The sequence below is a fragment of the Pseudorca crassidens genome, chromosome 5, assembly GCF_039906515.1.
Source record: "Pseudorca crassidens isolate mPseCra1 chromosome 5, mPseCra1.hap1, whole genome shotgun sequence".
NCBI lineage: Eukaryota > Metazoa > Chordata > Mammalia > Artiodactyla > Delphinidae > Pseudorca > Pseudorca crassidens.
The window spans coordinates 29,625,939-29,643,660 of record NC_090300.1 but is presented as its reverse complement, the minus strand read 5'-3'; the positions used below and the strand labels follow the sequence as shown (position 1 = coordinate 29,643,660).

General features: G+C 39.4%; 2 protein-coding genes across 3 annotated transcripts in view; both read left to right on the top strand.

Annotated features, from left to right (window-relative positions):
• Window positions 1-17,722, top strand: part of ATP1B3 (ATPase Na+/K+ transporting subunit beta 3) — a 41,542-nt gene that overhangs the window by 324 nt on the left and 23,496 nt on the right. The window lies entirely within an intron of this gene.
• LOC137224756 (transmembrane protein 203-like) lies at window positions 71-17,314 on the top strand. The gene has a single exon (XM_067737635.1). It carries the CDS (start codon window positions 14,150-14,152, stop codon window positions 14,594-14,596), a length of 447 nt encoding a protein of 148 aa, XP_067593736.1. The 5' UTR covers window positions 71-14,149; the 3' UTR covers window positions 14,597-17,314.

Sequence of the window (17,722 nt, the reverse complement as noted above, 5' to 3'; positions counted from 1 at the left end):
CGGTTGGGCGCCGGGGCCGGCCGCGGTCCGGGGGGCGCCGGGCGGGGTCGGGTGGGAAGGGAAGGCGGGAGGCGGCTCCCCGCGCGGGGGCCGCGGGAGCCGCCGCTGCCTCCGCCCGCAGCGGTTTTCGCCGCGGCCGCCAGACTCGAACGCGGGCGGCGGCGCCGGAGGAGCAGCGCGGCCCCATTCATTTCTCGCGGGGTCGGCGGCGGGCTAGCGAGGCTGCGGGGCCCGCTGGCAGCCGCCGCCGGGCCGCGCCGGTTCCTTCCTCCCTGCCGGGAGTGGGCCGCACGTGCTGCCCGGGCCTGCGGCGCCGGAAGCCGGTAAACCCTGTCCCGAACCCCGAGCGCGTGGGGGCTGAGCGCCCGGCCTTCTTTGTACGGAGCGCGCCGGCCCGGAGAGGCCTGGCGGAGGCGGCCAGCGGCGCCGAGCGGTTTGGGGAAGCCCGACCTTGCCCCACGCCCGGGGAGAGGAAATTTCCACTCCCGCCGCTATCTTGTGACTCGTCCACGCTGCCACCCCAGCTGGTCGGAAGAGTGTGAGTGTTAAGTGTGTGGTCTGCACTCATGTTTTAAGCACAGAAGTACACGGTACACGAAAGTGCACTTGAGTTTGGACAGTGAAAAGACCTTTTAAAAGGTTGCTTTCTCCCTAATTCCTTTTTAATGACACAGGTTTTCTTACCAACGTGCTTCATTGGGGGAAAGTAAATCCGGTCTGAATGGCACAGGTTTTTTTCCTGTGCCTTCAAAACGTGTGATTGAATTTGCTAGCAGTTTTTCTCTGCATGGGTTCTTTGTTTTAAAAGAAATATTTAAACCATCCGCCAATGTGGTGCTGCTTTAGAGTGACTCCTTATTTTTTTGGAAAAATTATGTTTATATCTGAATAAGGACTAGTGCGCTTCCTCCTCCCCCCTTTACACTTAAGTAAACTAGTTTTTCTTTCCTTTTGAAAAATATTTTGTTAGTTGGTCATGACAGACCTTTTTTTCTGAGTGAGAATATTTCTAGAGTTGAGAACTATTCGGGCATGACATTGTCAAGAGAAGCACGAAGAGAGTAAATTTGCTCTGACTTAGAAAATAGACTGGCTGCTGCTTGAAATCGGCTCCTCCAGAGTGGAAAGGCGGCTTAAAGTCCTATCACAAGGTGAAAGGGGCCTTGGAGGTTTTTTAGCCCAAACAATGCTTTAGACACGAGAAAAATGAGCCCCAGAGAGGTTGCGTTTTTACTTTGTGTAAAATTACATATTCCAAAGAGCCAAGAAAAGAACCAGTTGTCCTTTAATCCTAGTCCAGCGGTGGTATTATTTTACAGATGCCTTGCCTAACTGCATGGTAATCACTCACGATTTTTTTTCGAATGGCTGTCTGTGGGGAACCCACTAATGTGATGAGGAAATAGATCTTGCATCTGGAATTAAATGGGGGAAAAAACTGTAAACAGTTGTTATTGTTTCTAGAGTGTACTGACTTTTTCTGCTGAAGGAATTTTTGAGTGGTGGAGAGTGGTTAATTTGTGTAGACTACCTTTCTCAGTGCCTTCTCATTTCCAGTAATAAGTATCTGCACTTTGTGTTAGAATGACATTTCTTGGTGCAGGTTGTGCTCCTTATCTAACCTTTGTATTATATGCTTTTGGGGTAGAGATTTTATTTGGTACGTGCATTTAAATAGATAACACGCACAAATTATCAGAGTATGCGGCATCATGTAAGGGCAGTGGGAGTAGTACAAGTAAAGTTGGGATTAGTTTGGAAGGATTAAGGCAAGACCTGTTTTTCAAAATCGAAAATATCAACAAATAGTAAATTTCTGGGTTTATTGTAACAGTAGTAAGCCAGTGGAGAATGGCGTAAATAGGAGAAAGCTATCCATAATCCTATCCCAATATAAGGGCGCTCACTCCAAGGAAATGTGGAGGAGTGGTGCCTGGAGGCTGAAATCCATACTCAGCTCACCGGGCTGTGTACCCTAGAGCATGGGGTGTGCCTGGAGAAAGCATATCTTCTTGTAGTTCTCAGAAAGGCAGTGTATGAGTGAGCTGCCTGATCTCATCACCCCAGAGACGTCCACTATTCATATTTTGGTATATGTCTGGGCAGACACTAAAAATGTGTATAATGTTATTATTAATTTTTTTTAAACAAAAAGAGATCATACCGTAAGTGTTGCTTTATAATCTTTTGAGTATATTGTGGGCATCTTCCCATGTTAATAAATAAAGACCTATATCACCACTTTTAATAGCTGGCTAGTGTTCCATTGTATAGTTAGACGTACTGGGATTTTTTTTTTTTAAAGTTTACTAATGTGTACCGTATGTATACATGGGAGATACCCAGGGTAATAGGAGTAACTCCTGATTTTTTTTTTAACCAGTACATATTGTATGTATTGGTCCCTCCTCCTCCCATTCCCTTCATCCTTGTACATTTTTGCAAATTTATTTCCTTGAGATATGTTTCTACTGGTGGAATTTTTGGGTTGTGGATAACATTATGTACGTTTTATATTCTGAAAACATGTTATAGGCTTTTTTTTTAAACCTCATTAGTGCAAATTATTTCTTTTAGTCGCTTTTGAAATTAATGGCGGGGGGGGGAATTATTACATCTATTTTTCTTTTCTTTTTTTTTTTTTACATCTATTTTTGACCTAGGTAAATTTGCTGGGCTGCTGGCATATAAAGAAAACCTTTCTCTACCTCAAGGATTCTATAAAGACATTTAAGATGTTTCCTGATTTTATTTTTTACATTCAAGTCTTCAGTACATTTGTCCCATGTAATCTGAGGTTCCTCTCCAAGTGCATTATATATGTTAAAAACACATGTTTAAAAAGCAGTTTTGCAGTTTACCTTGGGAATAAAGTGAAAATACTACGTTTCATCTCCTTGCCTGATTTAAAACAGCTGTGTGAAGAATTTGATTAGCTTCTTGTATATTTGGTTAATATGTAACACTTGGTTACAGCAGTTTCAAAATGCTTATATAAACGTACTTACCTCATTCCATCTTCACAACTTTCTACGCACACCATGTAGGTGATCAAAGTGTTCCTCAGAGCTGTTTTCTCAAGCTGGACAGTAAGGATGCATCAGGAATAAGTAGTTGCCTTTTACGAAAACACAGGACAAAGACAATTTAGCACCTTGTGGCTATGTTGCAGATATTAAACCTAAATGCATTACGTACAATTAGAGTAAAAGGCAGCTCAAAGATCATCTAGTGTTATTTAATTGTAGACAGTGGACCATGTGTTGCAGTTAACATTTTTAAAAATATTGAAATAGAATAGAAAAATTATCAAAGTTTATTCTGCCTAATAAGTTTATTCTAAGAGAAAATATCATTCTGTGAAACTTTTTGTATATTCAGATACCTTGATGTAAAATGTATTTCTCACTGTGGCTCACAATCAAGAAAAGGTTGAAAGCCACTAATCTAGCCCTGTGCCCTCATTTTCATATGTGAGAAAATTGAACCCACAGATCTGATCTGTCAGAATTCACTTACTCAGCTAGTGATAGAATCCTTGGCCTCAGACTCTCCAAGGACAGAGCTTTTTTTTTTTTTAAACATGATGTAATGTCATTTAATGACATCTGCTTGTGGGCTTCTTTGGAGTTCATTATCTTAAGGATATCTGTCAATAAATGCTTTATTTTAACATGGACCTAAAACTCAAGTTACTGATTCCAAGCAGGGTCAGGATTCTGGACCCAAACTACTAATATCTACATTTTGTTCACATGCTTCTCTTTTATTATAGGTCTCTTTTATTATAGGTCACATTATATATGAAGTGCTGTTTTTTCAGTCACCTGCTCCCATTCTGGGTTATGCCTCAGTAAATGCTCTGCTTTGGAGATCAGGCTCCATCCCATCTTGGGTGTCTGACTGTAGGGGAGAAGGCAAGTGTGTTTATTTTCCCAGTTTTGTAAGGTATTCTTTGTCCTGTGGAGTGACATATTGAACTTTACAGAAATTTGCACTGTTGGGAAAGTAACAGGACTTGCCTTACCCTGTGTGCAGGCTATAAATATGAAGGGCAGTGGTGGGTGTGGCAGCGGCAGCAGCTGAGGCTAACCGAGCTGTCCCCCAGCAGGAGGCAGCACTTCTGGACTGCTAGTGGAAGGGAGGGAGGGGGCAAGTGTGTGTGTGATGTTCCAGATACCTTTGTAATTACAGTAGTATGTGCTTTACTGTGTTAAAGAGCAGCTTCCCCTCACCCCCGAAGTAATTCCATTTCTTTGAAATTGACTTTTGAATTTATATTTTTAGAATTAATTTAGTTGTATTAAAAGAAGTTTAAAAACCCTCCTGTCCTTAGTAACAACTTTACTGTGATTTATCAGTGTGTTTGATTAAGGACCGTTTAACGCTTTTATGTTCCAAACACTTTTATTGAAATATGCCAAGAGTACATGGGCAGCACACATGTATGAGCAGGAAAAAAAATCACATGTACAATAATTTTTAAAAAGTGAAGGTTAATCTTAGGAGATATCAGTTCCCCTTCCTCTCCCCCTTTCGACTTCCGGCATTTCCATTATGGTTAAGCCTCTACTAACCTAGCATTTAAAAAAAAGGAATTGTGTAATAGGAAAAAAAAGTTAACTTTGGAAGATAAATATGTTCTAATTATGCATTCATTATATTGATTTTGAAGTAAAACCTGTCATCTTTAATCACATAGAGTAACCACTGTTAACATTTTCCTATGTATAAAGTTTTTTCAAATGTATAAATAAAATTTGAAAATACACAGATATACCTAGTTTGATCACTTAACGTTTAAGGGGAATGTTTTTTATTCCTCTGCCACTTTCTGTTGGGGTATCCCTGGCCCTCTCCATCACTTCTGTGGGGACTGTCCACACTTCCTGCTGGAACTTACATGTTCTGGTGGCTTTAGTTATTATCTCCATTTGAGACCCCCAAATCTGCATTTCTAGTCCCTAAGGCTTTTTGTATTCTTATTACCAAATGCCTGTCAGAAATCTTCAGTTGGATGTTTCATGGGCACCTCTTCGAGTAACTCTGTTGCCCTCGGGGCTCCTTAGCATGACGTGCAGACTCTTTGCAGTCTGGTTGGCATATTTCTCCCCTGTCATCCCTGCTGTTCCATATAGTTCTCTCCCACTGCTTTTGGGCCTGTTTCCTAGCTTCCGAGCCTCTCCTTCCTTCAACTTGGCCTGGCTACTCAGATGTCAGCTGTGATGGCCTGATCTCTGGTAAACCTTTTCGAACCATTCTTTGCCTTGAGACTGGGTCGAGTGCTCCAGTGTATTCTATGATACCTTTTTCTAGTATAGTATTTATGACTTCAACAGTATTGTTGTTGCCCGCTTATTAGACATAAGCTTCTTATTCACATCTTACCCGTCTTGAATTCCCTAACACCTAGCCTGTTGCCTGGCACTTAGTGGGAATGTAATAAGAAGTGGTTGAATGAATGAACAGTATTATGAAATGTTTCCAGTCTAATTAAATGTAATTAGTCTTCTGCAACATTGTTTTTAATGTCTTTGATGGTTTTGGTGTATCATAGCATAATGGTTCACCCAGTGTTTGGGCATTTTCCTTTTTTTTTTTTCCTTTTTGCTTCAGCACTGATGGTTTTCATAGTTCAGTGTTCAGAAAAAGCTTCCACTTAACTTTCTCAGGGAGACTGAGAAAGAGACTCAGCTGAGTTTGACATGCCCCGGTCGTGCATCTGATTAGGATAATTATCCAGGGTAATTATCCAGGCCTCCTGTGTCCTGCTTTATTGCTCTATTCTGCTTCTTATATGGCTCTTATGAGAACTTCATAAAGATTTTTTTTTCTTTTTAAACTTACCTGCTCTCAGATTTAATGGGGGTTTATTTAATAGTATCATCCTCTCCCTACAGGGTGCTATTTAACTAATAATATTTTTAAGAAGAATTCCCTAACTTAACAACCTCCCCATATCTGTTTAAACTTTGTTACTGAGTCATTGGTGGAGCTGGCTCTCATTTATGACTTCCTCCTAGTATTCTGCTGATGCCATGGTAAGGAATTGACCCTTGTCCACAGCACGAGGTACTTTTCTTTTGATGGTTTCTGGCCAGTTGGCAGTATCTGGTCCATAAAAGTGGCCCTTACCCCTACTCTGTACTTCTCTAGCCATTCCTTTCCTGGTTCTCTTGTTTCCTAGATGTAGATTTCCCAGGTGCTGTCTTTGGCCTTGTTTTTTTTTTCATCTTCTTCATCTCATAAAACAATTGCAAAGATTACAACAAATTTTACTTCTTGGTTAACATCTCTCTGAGATTCCAGTTGCTTCTTGCATATCCCATAAACCTGAGAGTGAGGCTTAGACAACTCCAGTACCTTGTTTATCAACTGATAAACAGAGCTCTTTCCCCTTCCTCCACTGAAGTTGTGAGTTGCTTCTGTATTTGCAAGTTTTGAAGACTGTCACTACCATTTCTGTCATCTGGGCTCTGAACCTGGCCAAACCATGCCAACTGTACTTCCATAACATCTCTTGAATCTCTTGGTGACCCACACCCTCATTACCACTGCTACAGTTAATTCAGGAATTAATTTTCTCTACCTAGTCACCACTGCCCCACCTCACCCCACCCTCCAGTATCTTGTGAAAACAGGCATTCAGAGGGAGCCCAGGGTGCTTGTTTTTCCTAGCTTCATAATGCTAACCACCTGTTGCACATTGCAGAGCCCTCAATATTCCCACCAACCCTGCCCCACTTTTTCAGGATCTGGTAGTGCCTTTTCTTGTAAATTCTCTGATTAAAAAACTTAAAGCACTAGATGAAAATCTTTTGTAAATTTCTTTCAAAATTGGTCCTAGTTTAAAGAGACCACTGGCTTTCCAACTTTTATCTGCTGCTTATAAAAAGTGTAGTGTTGTTGACCGGGGAAGTTAGGCTCTTCTGGTGCAGCCCCAGAAAGATCCAAGGAATCAGTTAGAATCATTGTGACCTAAACCAGTGTAACTTCACTGCTATCAGATTATTTCTAAGGCTGCAGCTTTGGTCAAGCTACTCCCTATACCCCAAAGCTGTTGGGATCCCCACTGCTTTCAGAAGGTTTAAATCAGTTCCAGACAGCCTGGTATTCCGGATATATTACATATTGGCTTAGAACTACATTTCCAACCTTATATAATATGTCATTTTACACCCTGCTCCCTGTACACCACATGTCATAGCCAAATGGGTATGTCTAAGGCCTCTTGGTCTGGAATGCCCTGCTCATTCCCTCTCCCGTGCCCTTCATTCTCTGCATCATAAATTCTCCCCTGCTTCATAGATCTAGTGCCCTCTCTGCCATAAGCCTTCTCGGACTTGCCCAGGTGAAAATAATACATTTATCGTCTATAACACCTAAAAATTTTGTATCCTGGATTAGAGTTGTTTATATACGTTGCTCCCACTAGCTGGATGTTCTCCCAGAGCAGGAATCACAGGTGCATTTTATGTCCCTACAACGCCTAGCACATAGTAAGCACTTACTATTTTTTTGATGAATAAATTGTCATTTAGTCAGTTTCCACTTGTGATTCACCTGGTCGTTGGGCTAAAGTTGAGAGTATTTTGATTAATTGGTATAGCTCCACACTATGAAAGTCTTGTTTGTGGAGAAACTTGTTCATCATTCCCCTCAGCTCACCATGATTCTGTTCCACTAAATTTCTGATTCATTGTAGTTTCCAGATAGGGCATCGTAGTCAAAGTGAGCCTGTGGGCCTATGTATTTTTGCTTGATAAGTCTTAGAAATTTACCAGTATACTGAGAAGATGATCAGACTAGGATTCAGAATATAGACCTGAATTAGAATTCTACATCTCCATCTAAGCTTAGATAAGTCATTAAAAATCTCTTGGTCTTAGTTTCCTCTGTAAGGGAGAAGTTGCACGAGATAGTTTCAGATGTCACATTGGAATGAAAATCAAGGCCTATATAAATGCTTTTGAACAGGAGGCTGCAAACTTTTTCCTTAAAGGACCAGATAATATTTTAGGCTTTGCCAGGAATACAGTATGTGTTGCAGCTACTCAACTCTGCTGTTAGTAGCTTGAAAGCGGCCGTAAACAATATGTTTACTAGTGGCCTAGCTGCGTTTCAGTATTTTATTTACAAAAACAGGCAGCAGCCATGATTTGCTGACCTATGCTTTAGAAGTTAGTTAGTGGTCAGCGTAGGCTAATCCAAGAAACCTGAACGTGTCTTAAATGGAATGTGGACTCTTGGCTTTGTTTTTTTTCATATGACAAAAGTAACTTCATTATTTGAGTTTTTATAGTACAGATGTGAACAGTCAATAAGTCCACTGTCATCCTCAGCTTCTTCCCTGGGTAACCACTGTTACCTATCATACTTTTTAAAACATATGTGGTATATCCACTTTGGATAAAGGTCTAACAATTTACTGTACAAGTAAATATACACTTACCCCATGATCCCCAGCAGTTTACCCAAGAGAAATGAAAACATATGTCCACAAAAATACACAAAATATTCATAGTAGCTCCAAACTGGAAAGAGCCCAGGTGTCCGGCAGTAGAATGGATAAACAAACCAGTGTCCACACAGTGGAATACTACTCAACAGTAAAAAGGAGCAAACTACAGGTAACACAAAACATGGGTGAATCCCACAATTAGGCTGAGCAGAAAAGAAGCTTTACCAAAGAGAATATACTATATAATTTCATTTCTTTGAAATTCTAAATCAAGCAATACTTACCTATGCTGGGGAAAAGCCCAGAATGGTGTTTGCCTCTAGGATGGTGGTCATGGGGATTGACTGGGAAGGGGCATGAGAACTTTATAGGGTGTTGGCAATGTTCTGTATCTTGATAGCTGTTTGAATCATAGAGGTGAATGTATTTCTAAACAACCGTGTCATGGTACCTTGGAGATTTGTGTATTTTGCTGAATGCAATTTTCCCTCAATTTTAGTTAATATAATGTTGAAGTATTTAGGGGTTAAGTGTACTGACATCTGCAACTTGAAATTCTTAAAAAAAAAAATAGACGGTGAATAGATAAGAGGTAAATACAGTAGACTTTACTGTAGAATCTAGGTGGGGTTTATGCGTGTTCACTTACATTTCTTTTAACTTTTCTGTGTATTTGTAAGTATTCCTAATTGGATATTGGAGAAGAAAGAATACATGAATATATTGTTTCTCTTCACTGCCTTCTACCAGTCGCAGTCTTTCCCACAGATAATGATTGCTTATCAGTTTTCCTACCAGTCCTTTTTCAACACACTTACATATGTGTATATGTATGTATGTGTGTGTGTGTGTGTATGTATATGAGTATATATGGACTATGTAGGAATAATTAATTTTCCACTTTTACATGAGTAATAGGAAGAATGTATGTTCTAGAACTTGCTTTTTTTCACTTAATATGTCTTGACTGTTTCCATGTCTCTGTCTCTCTCTCCCCCCCATTTATTTATCTCATTCCTTTGAGTCATTGCATAATATTCCATAGTGTAGGGATATATATCCAAGATATATATATATTTCTTTGTGATGAATATTTAGTTGTTTGCAATTTTTCTCTTGCAAATTGTGCAGTGCGTGTGTGCAACTATTTATCCAGGGTAGTCACTGAGAAATGGAATCACCAGTTTATAGTATATGTTTATTTTTATATTAATTTATTGTCCTCCAGTAAAGCTGTACCAGTGTATACTCTCACCAGCAGGGATCAAATTACCTGTTTCCCTTCAACTTTCTGAGCATTGGTTATCATCACTCTTTAAAAATTTTTGCCAGTTTGTTGGGATGCTGGTGTCTTGGTTGGTTTAATTTGCAGTGTCTCTGATAATTGCAGTTTATGTTTGCTCAGTTTTCGTTTCTTTACAGCGACCTGCTCGTCTTTTTGCTGTCTTTTGTCTCTTAATTCTTTTATTTTAAAAATTGTACTTGTTTAAATAAATATTATTACAAATTTAACAGTCTTTTATAGGCTGTTCCTGATCACTTATCTCAAAATATATTGAATAGTCCATCATTTTCTCACTGATTTGAAGTGCCCGCTTTGTTACGTGGATTTTATATGGATCCTTTCTTGATTATTGTTATGTTTTGTTATTAATCTGTATCTCTGTTCCTGTGTCATTATCACTCTATAGCATGTAAGCTCTATGTAAGCGTTTAAAATAAAATAAATTTGTGAAATCTGTGCGAGTACTGTCTGTTTAGTTTTGGTATCTGGAGAGTGCTAGCCTTATAAAGATTTAGGTAACTTACGGAGCATACAAAAAGGACAGCTCGTGTGTAGAGAAAGAATCTACTTGAAAATTGGGAGAACTAAAGCCATTTGGACATAGTGTCTCTTTTAGGGATAGAGCTCTTTATTTCTTGTAACAACTTCTGATTTGAATATGTTTATTTTCTTTAAAAATCATATATTTCATCTATTTTCGAGCTTACTAGTTGGAAATTGGTTTTATTGGTAAAATTAATGATTTTTTTTTGCATTTGTTTCCATTAACTTGTGCTTGTATCTTAAATCTCCTACTTTCCTTGAATTTATTTTACTCTTGAATTTAAAACCTGGCTTTTTTGGTTAGTCTGGTTTTTTAGTGAATGCGTATAAGGCTCTGGATTTTCCTTTGTGTTCTGCTTTGGCTACATGATTGTTTTGAATTTTGAATGTTTTGGGTTTTGTTGTCTTTTTAATCCAAAGGTTATTTAGCAGTCCATTTTCTAAATTTTTATTATACTTCTCTAACATACTTTGATTTTGAAAAATGTGGCCTTGATTTTTTTTTTTTTAGGTTATTTTTTATTTTGTTTTGGTTTGGTTTTTTTGAAATTTAAGTCATGGTCAGTTTCGAGGCAATGTTCCAGGTTTATAAAGAGTATATTTTCTGGTGACTACAAAGTTTTACATATATTAAATAACTATTAGTTGTGTTTTTAAAATATTATCCTTTTTGTTATTGTTTACCTGATCTGTGGATTTCTGGAAGAGGTACGTTAAAATCTCTACAGATGATTGTGATAAATTTTGCTTTACATATCTTAAGCCACTTAGCATCACAAATGTTCATGGCTTTTATGCTGTATCTTCTTGATGTGTTTTGTTTACTTTTTATTAATAGAGAATATCTTTGCTTTGTTAATACCTTTTGACTTGAATTCTAAATAGTTTGCTTTCAGGAATAATGCCACTTCTACATTTCTTTTTGTTAGCCAAGATCTACTTTATTTTCAACCAGTATGTGTTATAATTTTAGGTTTTTATCTATAAATAGCATTTATTTATAGTGCTATAAGGTTTTCTTTAACCCACTTTGAGAATGTCTTTTATTAGACTACTATTAAATTATTCCTACCTTAATATTTTTGGGGTTTTAACTTGTTACTAAATTAAAATCAAATTTTACCTGTGTAAAATACAGACTAGTGTAGTGGCAAAAGGAGATCATTGGCTGGCTGAAGGATGTACAGATTGCAAACGGGCACAAGGAACCTTTCAGAGGTGATAGAAATGTTCTGTATCATTAGTGTAGTGGTGGTTTCACAATACATGCAACTGTCTACTCATTGGGATTGTGCACTTGGAATCAATGAAAATTATTGTATGTAAGTTATTCCTCAGACATGAAAAGGAGAAGAAATTAAAATCAACACTTACTTAGATGTTACCAGCAAGTCTTACTGGTTTCTTTGCTCACCATTGCTTTATATATTTTTCTTGTCTTCGATTTTTAAAGAAAACTTTAAAAAATGAAAAATGTACAATTATATTAGCTTTTTCTAGAATTTAGTCTGTGAACTTTGTCCTTTTTTTTCAGGTTAGATAATATATAAGTTTTTCTTCCAAAACGAAGGAAATGAAGACAGTGTAGCTAAAACTTAAAGCCTCCTCAGTTTGGAATATACTGTTTTATTTTTGGCTGATGAGATATCTGTCAGTCATATTTCTCTGCTCTAGGTAAAACCCGTTTTATCTTTTTAGAAGCTTTAAGAAATTTTCACTTTATTTTTAGTATTCTGAAATTTTACCTTTTTCTATCTAGGTATAGGGTATTTTCTAATATTTTTCAATCTTTTCCAATCTAGACACAAAATGTGTTATTTCTTTGGGCATTCCTCCCCATCCCCTTTTCTGGTGGAATTCCTGTTAGATTTATTGATATTATGGTTCTGTCTCCCGTGTCTCAACAAGCTCCATACACACTCTGTCTTTTTGCCCAGTATTGTAAAACACCTTGGTTTGATCTTTTAGCTCACTGAAGTTTTCTTTGGCTTGGCTAGTTCTCTAGGTTAGGCCTTCTTCCAAATTTTTGTTTTTTAAATAGCTTTATTGAGGTATAATTGTGACATATGGTAAACTGCACGTATTTAAAATTAAAATGTATAACTTGAGTTTTGATGTGTATTCACCTATATGCATATACATATATTGTACCCATGGAACTATCACTCTAATCAAGGTAATGAAAATATTCATCACTCCCCAGATTTCCTCTTTCCCATTTGTAATCCTTTTCTTTCCCTACCTCCCCAGTATCCAGGCAAAAATAGATCTGCTTTTTGACAGTTTAGATTAGTTTGTATTTTCTGAAACTTTAAATGCATGGAATCATGTAGCGTGTTCTCTTTGGGGTCAGGAGTGCTGAGTTGTTTCATTCAGCACAGTTACTTTGAGAAGTAGTTCATGAATAGTATTCCATTGTATTATATGCCAGAATTTATTTATTAATTCATCTGTTGATGTGCTTTTGGGTTGTTGGAGTTTTTAGTGATTACAAATAAAGCATTTACGAATATTCATATACTTCTGCGAACGTGTGCTTTCGTTTTTCTTGGTTAAATATCTAGGAATGGATTGGCTGGATCCTATCATAGGTATATGCTACTAACTTTTCAAAAAATTGTTTTCCGAAATCGGTTTTTGTTTTGGCACATTCCCACCAGCAGTGTATTAGAGTGTCAGCTGCTCCGCTCCTAGATCATCACTTGGTATGGTCAGTCTTTAGAATTTCTAGCATTCTGGTGAGCATGTAGTGGTTTTGATTTGCCCTTCCTGGATAACTAGTGATGTTGAGTATGTTTTCATGAGCTTTATTGTTTTGCAATTCTCATTACATCTTTGATGAAGTTTCTGTTCAAAACTTTTGTCCATGTTTTAGAAATTTGTTTTGTTGTAAGAGTTCTTTATATATTCTAGATTGCAAATAAGTAATTTATTGGTTTCATATTATGCAAAATATTTTTCCCAGTCTTTGGTTTGCTTTTTTGTTAGGTGTCTGGATTTTTTTTTATTATTATTTGACTCTTCTCCAGTTCAGCTATCTACTAAGTTTTAAAATTTTAACAATCAGAATATGAAATCAGATTTTGAAAAATTATCCTCTTACCTTATACTCTGTATTTTAATTATACTCATGCTACCCCCCCTGGTTCTGTACCCTGTTACAACCCAGTTTTTTCAGGCATTACTTTCTTTGTTGCATTTGATACTTTATTGGATTAGTTTTTCTTCTCAGTATTTTGTAATTATTGGTTCTCTGCACCTCCTCTTTGTATTTAGACTTCCCTGTCATAGCATTCAGGGATGAGGCATAGGTAGCCAAGAGCTGGTCAGGTATGGAGATTCTCTGTGGAGAGATTTAGATTTTTACCAACCCATCCAGGACCTTGCCCAGCTTTTATCCCAAACCCCAATGTTCCCTTCTTCATAGCATGTACAAAAATTAACACACAGTGGATCAAAGACCCAAACTTAAAGAGCTAAAACTAAAAATTCTTAGAAGAAAATATAATTACAAGTCTTCATGACTTTGGATTAGGCAGTGGTGTTTTCGATATGATACCAAAAGTCAAGCAACCAAGGAGAAAAATAGATAAGTTGGACTTCCTTGAGATTAAGAACTTCTCTGCTTTAAAGGACACTGTCGGCGCCCAGCGGGGCATGGCGTCCGAGCAAGGCGGGCATCAGCTGGCGGCCAGTGCTGGGTCCTGGGCTGGGGCCAAGAGCCAGGGCAGGCAGGGCCACTTTCTGCAGCTCGCTGGCCGCGACGACGGCGCAGGCGCCAGCGAGGCCCGTGGGGAGTGGCGGCGCAGCCAGGCGGGTGAGACCGTCGCCCGGGCCCTGGCCCACGCTCTACCGGAGCGATGCTTTCCGCGCTCGGGGAGCTGGTGCAGTTGCTGGGCTTCGCTCCCTTCGAGGTCTTCGTGCACCTGATGGCCCTGTCGGTGTTCGTGCTGCTGGCCCTGCGTGTGGACGGCCTGGCTCCGGGCCTCTCCTGGTGGAACGTGTTCGTGCCCTTCTTCGCCGCTGACCGGCTCAGCACCAACTTCACTACTGTCGTCTCCGTGCACCTCTTCCAGGTCGGAGAGAAGCGGCTGGCCGTGCTCCACCTTTTCTGGGTCCTCACGGTTCTTAGCCTGAAGTTCGTCTTCGAGATGTTGTTGTGCCAGAAGCTGGTGGAGCAGACTCGGGAGCTCTGGTTCGGCCTGATCACGTCTCCGGTCTTCATTCTCCTGCAGCTTCTCATGATCCCTGCCTGCCGGTCAACTAGGCTCGCAGAAGAAAAGCTAGAATGCGGGGCCCCACGCTGAGGTCCCACCTCCGCCACACCAGAGGAGGAGGAGTCTTGGTCTGAAAGCCACCTTGTGCCCTGCTGAGTGCCCAGCTTCCTCTCTAAAAGTCATGTCTGAAATTGTTCCCTCAGCAGGGCTGAAAAGAGCAGCCTTGATTCTTAAAACGTATTCCCTCTTATTTCATGCTTTGAATAGCTAACCTTGAATTGAGATCCTGAGAAGGCCAGACAGTCCTGAACTCCTCTGACAGTTGGAAACCGCATATAAGTAAAATGTCCTGATGGGCTCTGAGTATTATCATGGATCCTGGGAAAGTACCCACTGTGCAAAGGCTGCAAAGCTGGACTCGGGATTTCCCCAGGCCAACAGTGCTGACCTGAGAGCTTACTGTCCCATCCCGCCAGACAAGACTTCCTTAGATGCTTGAGCTCTAAAAAGTGTCACCAGGCAGACAGGAGTATGTTGAATAAGCATGAGCAGGACCCTATCTGGGTATCTGTCACCTGAGAAAAGAACTTGCTTTCAGGGCACTGCTTGGTTTCCTATCCCAGCAGATTTCAGCGTCACAACTTTTCCACCACCTCGTGGCCAGCACTGTTAGCGCACCTGAGACCTTTAGGCCACCCTAAGGGACTAGAGAGAGAAATAGGTGCTCTGATGTGCATAGCCATTGAGACCTACACATGGGAAGTTTGCAGGTGGTCTCAGCCCACACCTGTTGGCCTAAGGGCTTTGGTTTGATGCCAGTCGGGTGCCAAATGAGAACATTTGCTGAGATAAAAATAAAATAATGTTTTGCTGAAAAAAATAATAATAAAGGACACTGTCATGAAAGTGAAAAGACAACCCACAGAATGGGAGAAAATAATTGAACATCATGTATCTGACAAGAGGCTTGTGCTTATAATATATAAAGAACTCTTAGAACTCAATAAAAAGACAACCCAATTTAAAAATGGGCCAAGGATCTGAATAGACAGTTCTCTAAAGAAGGTACGAATGACCAATAAGCTCATGAAAAAATGCTCAACATCATTAGTCATTAGGGAAATGCAAATTAAACCCACTAGGAAGTATTAATGAGAATGTGGAGAAATTGGAATCCTGCTGGTGGGAATGTAGAATGTTGTAGATGCTTGGGAAAATAGTCTGGTACTTAACTCAAAATACTAAACAGAATTACCATATGATCAAGCAGTTCCACTCATAGGTGAAGGAAATGTGAATTATACCTCAATAAATCCTTATAAATCCTTATAAAAATTTGAATATACAAAGGACTTTAAATTTGTACTTGTCCATATAATTGATTTTTTAAAAAATTATACCTGCCTCTGCTTTAATTTATTTTTAACTATAAACAGGTTATTAATTTATTTACCAAGGGGAAGTTGTTTCTCATCAGAATTCTCTGAGGATAAGGCATAGTCTTTCTATTGTCTAGGTACCCTCAGGTAACTAGGAAGTTTGCAGAAGTAGGGATTTCAGATCACACGGTCTCAGTGTGTTGAACGGGTGTGGATGTCCAGGCCTTGATGAAGCCTAATGACTTACCTGTTCCCTGCTTACATTAACTAGCGCTGAGGCAGACATGGCACACTGAACAGGTCCCATCTGCACTACCTATTACTCAGGTAGGGTAGCTCAATTTGTTTCATCCCTGTCATTGTCAGGAATGCATCTGAGTAAATTACTGCAAGATACTGATATATAAGAACAGCAGTTTACAACGTCTGTTTTTATTTTCAGGTATTTTTTTTCTTAGTGTAGGAGAAAGGCGGTTAAGTTGATAAAGTACTGCCATCCTTGTGAGTGGTCTTTCATATGTGGTTTTTACAAGTGAGATTAATTTTAGTTTTTAAATGTTAAGTTTGTTCTTGGCGAGAGGATCTTATCAAGCAGGGGAAATTGGCTTCAGTGCTGAAAATCACTTATCTACTTGGTACACTCCCTACATTCAAAATTGACTTAATGGCCACTAGTACATGGCATCAGGTTTGGGACATTGCTGTTAATCTGTGTATCTATTTTATAAACCTAACTTTTTTTTTTTTTGAGATTTTTTTGATGTGGACCATTTTTAAAGTCTTTATTGAATTTGCTACAATATTGCTTCTGTTTTGGTTTTTTTTTTTTTTTGGCCCCGAGGCATGTGGGATCTTAGCTCCCCGACCAGGGATGGAACCCGCACCCCCTGCCTTGGAAGGTGAAGTCTTAACCGCTGGACCACCAGGGAAGTCCCAACCCAGCTCTTTATAGGAAGTTTTTACACTTCTCTTCGTGTTTGCTATATGTTCATTTGCTTTGTAACCATTTTTATAAATCTGCTTTATATTATTTTTCCTGAAAATTTAAAATCAAATTTGAAAATGGTAAGCATATTTTCAGATGACTTTGAAACACCACTAAATAATTAAACTCCTGGCACCTCTGTTTTAAACTTCTCCAGTTTAATATCTGCTGCGTCAGTTGACAAACTACTGTGGCCTCAGTCTGCCTGCTCTGTAAGTGAGGCTTTATTGGATGGAACACATCCCCCACTCCTTATCACATTTATATATTTGTACCCTGGTCTGCTCTGTGGAGGAGTTTATCCATTAGTTCCTACAAATACCCAGATCTGAAAGAATGGTTTTTGTTCTGTATCTCATTAAACCATCCTTTGGGCTTTGCACGTATTTCATCTACCTCTGTAGTAAACTGATCACTTCTTTGAGATTGGTCTTCCTTTGTGTTTCTGCAACAGGATCACTCTGTGTGATAGGGAAGTGATGCTGTCTGGAGGCGACATCCTGTGCTCCTTTCTTCCTTCTGTCCTTTCGCTCCCTATTTTGGCCTCCTGGTAATTGGGGCAGGGGGAGGACGGGGAATGCTGGTCTAAATTAAAATGAAATTGCTTTAACTGTTTCCCCTTTGCTTAAAAAAAGGGGAGGCAGTTTCCTGGCCCGCAGGTAACAAATGAAAGTTATCTAGCTTTTGCCACAATCTGTTTCGGGGTCACAGGGTCTTTTGAGCATCACAAGAACGTTGTAGAGCCACTCCGCAGAAGAAAAATGGGTATATTCAGAACTGTATTATTACAGAAGTCACAGAAGCTCTGAAGTTAATCCTTCTGGGGATGAGTGAGGGTGAAGGGTCCATAGA

What these genes read in the sequence shown, in the direction of transcription:
- LOC137224756 (XM_067737635.1), top strand. Translation starts at nt 14,150, where the DNA reads ATGCTTTCCGCGCTCGGGGAGCTGGTGCAGTTGCTGGGCTTCGCTCCC.